The sequence below is a fragment of the Panicum virgatum genome, chromosome 1K, assembly GCF_016808335.1.
Source record: "Panicum virgatum strain AP13 chromosome 1K, P.virgatum_v5, whole genome shotgun sequence".
Taxonomy (NCBI): domain Eukaryota; kingdom Viridiplantae; phylum Streptophyta; class Magnoliopsida; order Poales; family Poaceae; genus Panicum; species Panicum virgatum.
Genome location: NC_053136.1, coordinates 29,440,811 through 29,449,768, shown reverse-complemented (window position 1 = coordinate 29,449,768; position 8,958 = coordinate 29,440,811). Strand labels below are relative to the sequence as shown.

The window sequence follows — 8,958 nt, the reverse complement described above, 5'->3', positions numbered from 1 at the left end:
CGGCAAACAAAAAAAACCCACGGCAAAATTTTGAATTTGCCGTGTGCCAGCCCACGGCACACGGCAAAACTGGCGACCCGTTACTGTTTCAAAAAAATTGCCGTGTGCCAAATGTTTGCCGTGTGTTTTGTCCGTTAGCACACAGCAAAGACGTGAACCCGTTACGGTTTGAAAAATTTTGCCGTGTTGTTATTGTTTGCCGTGTGTCTCGTTCTGCTGCACACGGCAAAAGAGTCCTTTGCTGTGTGCCTGTTGTTTGCCGTGAGCTTCATTTAAGACACACGGCTAAAGGGTCCTTTGCCGTGTGCCCGAGTTTTGGCTCACGACAAACAGTTGGGCACACGGCAAATATTCAGTTTCCCGTAGTGCCACCTTACGTTCGAATTCTAGCTCCTCTAATGTCGAGGATCTCTAAGTTGGTTGTACCTTTGAACTGCTATACGTATGTATATATCTATCCATTAAAATAGGCTGGAATATTAATATATATTTCCATTTCTAAAAAATAAAGCAATTGGCCAACTTTAGACGACAGTCTGCCACAGAAGGAACTGACGCTCTATAAGAGGAGCGTCGAAGGGGCTCTTCCTACCTCTGCCCCCGCTGCCCCCTCGTTGTAAGTGCTCTTGTCTCTGTTGGTCTCTTACTAACTATGAATAATGCATATAGTATATGCTTCTCTCATGACATTACTACGTTTCTGATTATAGCTTGTCCTTTATTTCTCTGTGATATATGTTTGCATTGGGATGTAGCTAGCTCTCTCCTATTGCATGTTTCATCATTTCTCCTACATTATATTCCTTTTGTCTTGTGCAGTGCTCGTTGCAGAAAGTTATTAGATACTGCCTTGGATCAGTTTGCCGGTTGGAGGTACCATATATGGAACCCACTGCAGCATGGGGGGGCCCTTTCGAATTTCAGCTGGCGGCGACGAACTGGACCGCTGAAGAAGCACCAGCTGGTGATGCTCAAGTTTGGGCTCCTCCTGCCGGTGGCCTCCCTTTGGAGTATGCGTCCTTCTTCGACATTTTCGGTTCTTCCTCCTGCAGCCTCCAACCATATGTCGTCCCTGCTAGCAGCAGCAGCTCTAGCGGAGGGCAGCAGCAGCTGGTTGAGTACAACTACTACAATTACTATGCTGCAGCCGCACAGCATCACCATGATCCGACTGGGAAAGCAATGACGACACAAGAGGATCTGCCGTCGTTTGAGGATGAGAAAATGGAGACCTATATGAAGAACCCGAAGAAACTGTTCCAGCAGAGAAAGGACGAGTTCAAGGCTGATGCTGATGCCAAATTAATGGAAATGAAGATGCACAGGTACCCTCCGAGCATTCGGGATCTCGGTTGTCGGTTTACCGTCCCGAAGGTCGTGGCCATCGGTCCTTACCACCGCCACCGCCACGACAAGCTCAAGAAGGCAGAGAAGGTCAAGCCTGTGGCTGCCAACTGCTGCATCGAGCTATCCCGCGGATCGGTCGAGGAGCTGTACGGCGCCGTCATCTCTGCCGTGGACGAAACCCGGGACCCTTACCTCTACGACAAGGACGTGATGGAAGGTATGGGCTATGAGGACGACTTCCTACCTATGATGTTCTATGACGCCTGCTTCTTGGTGATGTACATCCTTCAAAGGTATCGCCGTGAGAAGAATCATGACGAGGAGCTATCCGATTTCTACGAGTTCAATAAGAATGACATCGCTCATGACATGATGCTGCTTGAGAACCAGATCCCCTGGCAGGTGGTGGACGCCATCATTAACAAGTGCACGCCCCAGCCCTTGGAGACAAAGAAGCTTTTCATTGCTATGTGGCTCGATGACTGTTTGCAGGACCGGAGTAACGAAAGATTGCCTCATGTCGACTGGGATGAAGACTACGAAGCCCCGCACCTTCTTGGCCTCCTCCGGTACTACATGGTAGGAAAATCCAGTCGCAAACTCGACGTGTCAGATTTAGAATTAGAGAAAATGGAAACTATTCCAACATCCGCCGGTGCCGTGGAGCTCGCCGAAATGGGCGTCTTCCTCACAGCCAACGAAACAACGACGCTCCCAAACATGGGCCTCGACAGGAAATGGGTCATCTTCAAGGAGTTCCAGATGACGCCGCTGTCTCTCAACCATGCACGTGCAAGCTCGCTCGTCAACATGGCGGCTCTCGAGCTATGCACCACCCCGCGTTTCTTGGGTGGGCAGCCACGTGAATGCTCTGCTGTGTGCTCGTACCTCCTCCTCCTTTGCATGTTGATGCACAGGGAGGAGGACGTGCATCAGCTGCGAAGAAAGGGTATCCTGCAAGGAGGAGCAGGGCTCTCCAACAAGGAGGCGCTCGACTTCTTCACCAGCCTTCAGAGCTTGCGACGAGGACGAGTCTATATCCGCGTCATGTTAGAGATTCAGGGTTACAGGATGAGGAGGTGGGGGTGGTGGCTATGGCTGTACGCGTTTGGTTACAAAAACTGGAAGTTCATCGTCGGGGTTATCACCTTCCTTAGTGCATTTGGCAGCATCATAGGGACGCTCGTGAAAATCACCAAGAAGGGCGCCAATTGATATGAGATGTGTTCTTAATTAATTTACGTTTCGGTTTTATTAATAATTTCTCTGGTACCTAATACTCCCTGTATTTATCTATACATTTATTGTCATTCGCATCGATCATTGAGTTATCAGTTTCGCATGTATTTTGTCTTGTCTGCAATTCTAAGATGTTACTACTAGTAGTAGTTGGCTCGAGCCAGTATGTGGTGACACCACTGTCCACTTGTCTGTTGCCCGCCACGCATGGAATTTGCAAACTGCTTGCTACCTGGAGTGTACTAATAACACGATTGAGAATTTGTTTTCTTTTACTTAATTTGTAATGAAGTTACGCGGTGGGAGTGAGCGAGTGTTATTATAATTAAAGGTAAGAGCAACTCGAAGAGCCTCTATATCTCGGCTCGGCTCGGTTCGGCTCGGAAAAAAGAAGCAATGCAATCACCTAGCTATCAGTATCATCGTGACGCTCATGAAACTCAAGGGCGCCCCTTGATATCAGAGATATGTAGTATTTCCCTGGTAACTAATACTGTATTTATCAAATAGATCATTTGAGTTATCAGCTCTCTGCAGTAAAATGTTAGTTGGCTCCATATTAATCTTGTGCAGTTGTGCGTCCCGAGCTTGTGTGCTGTTGGCCGCGAGCGTTCGTTCCTACAATTTGCAAATAAATTGCTTTCTATCTGCATTCGCACTATCTTTTTCTTTTTCTTTTTCTTTTTCCCTATTGAATGAGTGGCTACACAGTGCGCGTGCCGCACACGAAACCCACAACACCAGCCAGTAAATATGTCCTCAATCAGCTGGGTGGGCACGGTGCACCAATTTCAAGTCCTAGTCCATCAATCCGTGCTTCTACACAGACTACCCTGAATCTCTAACACTCTCTCTTAATGATGAAACACATATATTATGAATGATAATAGTATAATGGTTAGATATATAGAGACCAAAAGAGAGGATAGAAATAAAGGAAGACACTCCACTTACAGCGCATGGCTTGTCATGTACTGATGATCATGATCCCCTATAATATAATGAAAATCATGGGAAGATTCGTTCTGCTTTCAGGGATGAAGAAGCGCAACATTGCTTATGGTTGTGGACGGCTGGACGCTGCCCAATCGGTTTATGACAATGTTGATGCCATGTATAGTTTAATTTTGTCTTGATGCTGCTGCATGCACGTACCCATTGTATATTGTTGGTGCTGCTATATATATATATATATATATATATATATATATAGACACACACACTGTATATCTATATTGCACCGGGGTGCTACACAGAGAATGCACCACGCCAACCGTGCTGTCTGGCTCGAGCCGGACAAACCGCCCGCTGCACACCCCACCCCGCAGAACCACCCCCCGCGCGCCGCGCGCGCCTTGACACAACCACACCAGAACCACCCCCCCCCCCCCCCCGCTCCCTCTCTAACCGCACCCAATTAAACAATCCCCACGTTTTCACTTTTTCCTATTTCGATTCGAATCAGCAGTTGCTTCGCATTTCGCTTCCACCGCTCGACCGCGCCACCGCATCCCCCCCATCGAGGGATTTCCGCCGCACGTGCAGCATCACCGACTCCATCCTCGCCTCCCTACGCCGGACCATCGCCGGGGAGGTGGTAGGGAGGGGGGCCGCTGCGCAAGGGTCGTGGCTCCTTCGAGTGCTGGTGATTCGGTAGCGACGAGGCGGAGCAAGCGGGAGCAGAGCAAGCAAGGGGGGGCCGCCACGCGGAGGGGGTGCGGCTCGCCCTCGAGTGCTGGTGATTCGGTAGCGAGGAGACGGAGCAAGCGAGAGCAGTTCAAGTAGGGGTTGATCAAGCATCGACGCACAGGATTCCGCGCGCCGCGCGCCTCCATCGCCGGCGTGGTAAGTGATTTGAACACCATCCTACCCCTCTATATCTCCCCCTCCCCCTCCACATTTGCTGCGCCCCCATATTTTCGTTGCACATTCCACACCCAAAAATCACACAAATCTCGCGTAATTTCATCTTCGCGCTACATCCTAGGGTTTCACTGGTGCATATAGGGGGGAGGGCGGGGAGGGGAGGATGGGCCCCAGTGATGCCGCGCGCATGGGGAGTTTTTTGTGTTGCGGTTTATTGATGGATTATGCGATGGGGGTCGTACATTTTTGCAATTGCTCTTCGTCCACCTTTGCAATTTGTTAGCTAACGATGCAATTTAGCCAATGGGGCGCAGGCGGGGGGGGGGGGGGGGCGGGGTTGCAACTCTGCAACTAGGCAGACGGGTTTGCCCCTTGATGCACTTTTTTTCAGATTTTTTTTTACAATGCAGTATGATACATTGAGGGTGGAAATGCCATCCATGCAGTAATAATTATCAGCTAGTATTTTTAAACCTTTTTGCAATTTTAGTCCATGATGTGTTGCATTTTGCAGTTAGCAATGGTTGCAATTCGTTTCTCTGAAGGCTTTTGTGTTATCAGCTAGTTTTGCATCCTTTTTTTAGCCAACTATGTGTTGGAATTAAAGTTAAGTACTGGTTGCAATTTTGTCTGGCCTATGAATGTTTGTGCTTTTTTTCATCTTGGCTAGTTTGTGCTGTCCTATGTCTGGTTATATGTCTATAGAAGATTAAATGGTTGCAATACTGTGAGTAGAGTATTAAAAAGTATAGAGTATTTCCTGTTTGACTTCTATTTTTGGCCTAGTTAACCAGTCTAGAGAACAGCAAACATGTCTGTGTTTGTTTATTTTTTGGATATCTTTTTTTTTATGCAAGAATAATATCATTGATTGGCTTTTGTGTCATCAGAATTCAGAAATCAGCATGTGCTGTATTTTTAGCTAACGATGTGCTGCATTTTATACCTAAGCACTGGTTGCAATTTTGTCTATCCAAAGATTTATCATGGCTTTTTTTTGTATTTTTCTGTTGCAGTGTTTACAAATGGACGCAGATTCAGATCATCAGCGCAGCGGCAATCATGGTGAAGATCGTGGTACAGATAAGAGCAACGATAGAATGAAGTTCAAGAACAGGAGGATAGTATTAAGGCTGAACAGTCCTGCTCCACCCAACGGAGGCAGTGATGAGAGTGATGGACACGACTCGGATTATGTGCCATCCTCTCCTATCCAGGCTGGCATTGCAGTAGAGGGCAGCAATAGGAAGAGGCGTCGCAAACAGGCTCGCCGTCACGCCCCCGCTGACACTGCAGCCCTCGCGGTGTTATTGGTGGGCAAGACGTGCCGAAGAGGAGGCCTGTTTCCATTCGATGCTCCCCCATGAAATTAAAAAAAATTGTCGCAGCTCTCGGCGATACTCTGAAAGGTCAAGTTGTGGCAAAGAATTTCGAGGGCCTGCTGCAGTTCAAGCCTCATGAACTTGATAGGCATTTGCTTAGCTGGCTTATGCGGAAGCTGAACCCAGAAACAATGAAATTAGAGATTGGTGGTGGCAAAGAGATAGCAATCACCGATCACAGTGTATGGTGTGTGTTCCATATCCCCAATGCTAGAAGTGACCCACCCCATATGACGGACGATGAAGCTCGTATTATTCGGAGTGAGTTGGGATTGCAAATTTGTGGTAATGCGTATAACCCAAGGCGGGGGTTCAGTGCTGGAGACATTTTGGAGGGTTTGAACAAAAAGACGCTAAGAGGAAGTTTGGGGCTTAGAGCGTTCTTCATGTGCGCATTCCAGTCGCTGCTATTCTCCAACACTGACGCCTACATCAGGCTGGAGGATGTAAAGTACACCGAAGATTTGGAGAACATTGGCAATAGGAACTGGTGCAAAGTAGTAGTTGATCATCTTCGGAGAGCTGCTCGTTTGTATAGAAAGGATTTCCCGGAGAAAGGTATTATGGCACCGATAAGTGGCTGTGGAATCTTCCTAATGGTTAGTGTTTCTCCTATACTTTTTCTTCTCTCTTTTTTTCTGTTTTTTGTGTAACTGTGTCCATTTACTTATCGCGTTGCAATCAGAGTATCTATCATGTTGTAACCACAGTAGATATGATGTTGCAACTAGAGTAGCTATAATGTTTTGTGCCCATTTAGCCTTCTATAATGTCTGTGTTTGCAATTAGAGTAGCTATCATGTTGCCAACAGAGTAGCTATCATGTTGCAACCAGAGTAGCTATCATGTCGTGCCCACTTTAATCTTTTTTCTATAATGTCTGTGCTTGCAACCAGAGTATCTATCATGTTGCAATCACAGTAGATATGATGTTGCAACTAGAGTAGCTATAATGTTTTGCGCCCATTTAGCCTTCCATAAAGTCTATGTTTGCAATTAGAGTAGCTATCATGTTGCAACCAGAGATTGCTATCATGTTTTGTGCTTCATTTTAACCTCCCATAATGCATGTGTTTGCAACCAGAGCAGCTATCATGTTTCATCTGCTGTCACCTTTTTAGTTTGCAACTGGCACACATTTTTTTCTCATGCTTTTCTTCAATGATAGCCAATACTTTTTTCTAACTTTTTTGTTTCTATTTTTTTTGCAGATGCTATATGTTGACAACCTGCAGCATGGATTAAATACAAACCCGTTCTCGCTGCCTCGATGTGCCTTGCTCGACAAGAGTACCATTGATTCTATAGCAAACATGGATCGCAGGCGAGATGTTTCCAGTGAGACTGTTGAGTTTGGTAAACTTATGGTAAGGGCTCACACCCTCTTGGCACACATCCCTCTTCTTTTTTTTTGTTCTTTTTTCAGCTTTCTTTTGCAATTGCATTGAAGACAAAGTTGTTATTTGTGTACATACATCATTGCAATTTGTTACCCATCCATTTACCCATCCATTCACCAGTTGGTTAACTTTTATATTATTTTTTAAAAAAAAAAATTGGCAGCTGAGGAGCTTGCCTGACACATGCTACGGTGTCCCTCCTGTTGCGCCATTGGCAGCTTCTTCTCGGCCAGCACCAGTTGCTCCCAGCAGGGGGGCTGGCACCTCTGATGCCCCTGGCGGTCATGCCGCTGCCAACGCGGAGCCTCCACCCATGTACTGGTACCCTAGTTTCAGTAGTTCTTTCGGCCAAAGCATTGTTGATGTAGTTGGAAGAAGCAGGAAGTCAGATGCACTTAGCATCTTGAAGGCATTTGATGACAGCACCAGGCAAGCCCTGGATTTCATGCAGAAGGCTGTCGAGTATACATCAAGGGCAAATGAGCTCATGGCAAAAGCCCACCACGAGTGCTTCACCTCCACGCAGAAGCTACTTGTTGATGCCCATGCCGATAAGGCTTCTTTCAATAAGGCTAGGAGGCGTCCTAGACCAAGGAGCGAAGAGACAGAAGCAGCGGGGGCACAATCAGATGATGACAGTGCAGCAGCCGATGATGATCCAGAAACCAGCGATGGCCGTGATCGGCCCCTGGACAACATCCCGCTGGAACGTGAAGATCCAGAAGATGAAGTTCCGGAATCACCGCCAGAGGATTCTTATCACAGCTCTCCAGCGCCCAGCCACGGAAATGATGATGCCGACGACAGAGACATTATGCATGATGTGGATAATACATGTGACATGTTTTACAACTCACCGCTTATCGCCGCGGATGCCCTGATATGTATTAATGTAACAGTTATTTCTTTTTTCTTCCCACGCACCATTTTTTGTGACTTTTTTTCTTCAACGAACCCCCCGCCCGAACCCCCCACAATTGAGGACTCACTTCCTTGATGATAGTCCAAAATCAAATGTAATACTCTGACAGCGTTCTTTTGCAATCTGTCTACCACACATTTGCAACTCCTATACATAATGAGTTGCAATTTGTGTTTTCAAAATCAAAATCAGGAATCCAGTGATAGAACCCAAGTGCCAGATGGAGATGGTCTCAGCGATACACGCATCCACAAAGATGGCAATGACGAGGAGAGGGACCATGCTGTAAGTATTATGCTTTTTATTTTTTTTCACATTGGACATTTTATTTTCTTTCAAAATAGGATGAAATGTGCATGTTTCCATGTTTTTTTACAGTGTAGCATTGTGTTTTTTCACACACCCTTTTCCAACAATTCACACATGATCGATTTTTTCTTTTTTGCAATTCATGACTTATAGTGTTTGCAATTTATCCATACGTGTACAGGAGAAAAGAGATGACACTGAAGAGGAGGCACTCCAGAATAAGGGTGCAGACTCAAGTGCCCCCCCATGCACCCAACCCCCAGAGTTCTGTACTTGGGGACACATCTGAAGTAACACAACTTGGGCCCCTTTTTCATATTTGTAGCAATTCGCAGCGGACGTGTTTGCAATTTTGTGACTTATAGTGTTGCAATATGTGTGTCTACGGGAGAAAACAAATGAGAATGAGGAGGAGTCATCCCATAACAAGACGGCAGATGAACGCGCCCCCTAGGATGCATCCAAAGCCCAGGGATCTGCAAGTGGCGGCACT

General features: G+C 46.6%; 1 protein-coding gene across 1 annotated transcript; it reads left to right on the top strand.

Moving 5' to 3' along the window:
- Positions 1-5,815: 5,815 nt before the first annotated feature.
- On the top strand, positions 5,816-8,754 carry LOC120654307. Its single transcript, XM_039931811.1, has 5 exons — positions 5,816-6,433; positions 7,046-7,201; positions 7,398-8,126; positions 8,349-8,441; positions 8,647-8,754. The coding sequence occupies exons 1-5, from the start codon at positions 5,816-5,818 to the stop codon at positions 8,752-8,754; spliced, it is 1,704 nt and encodes a 567-aa protein (XP_039787745.1).
- The last annotated feature ends 204 nt before the right edge of the window (positions 8,755-8,958 follow it).

Coding starts and splice junctions, on each gene's coding strand:
- LOC120654307 (XM_039931811.1), top strand. CDS start 5,816: ATGAAATTAAAAAAAATTGTCGCAGCTCTCGGCGATACTCTGAAAGGT. Junction 6,434..7,045: donor GCTGTGGAATCTTCCTAATG/GTTAGTGTTTCT, acceptor TTTTTTTTGCAG/ATGCTATATGTTGACAACCT. Junction 8,127..8,348: donor ATGCCCTGATATGTATTAAT/GTAACAGTTATT, acceptor AATCAAAATCAG/GAATCCAGTGATAGAACCCA.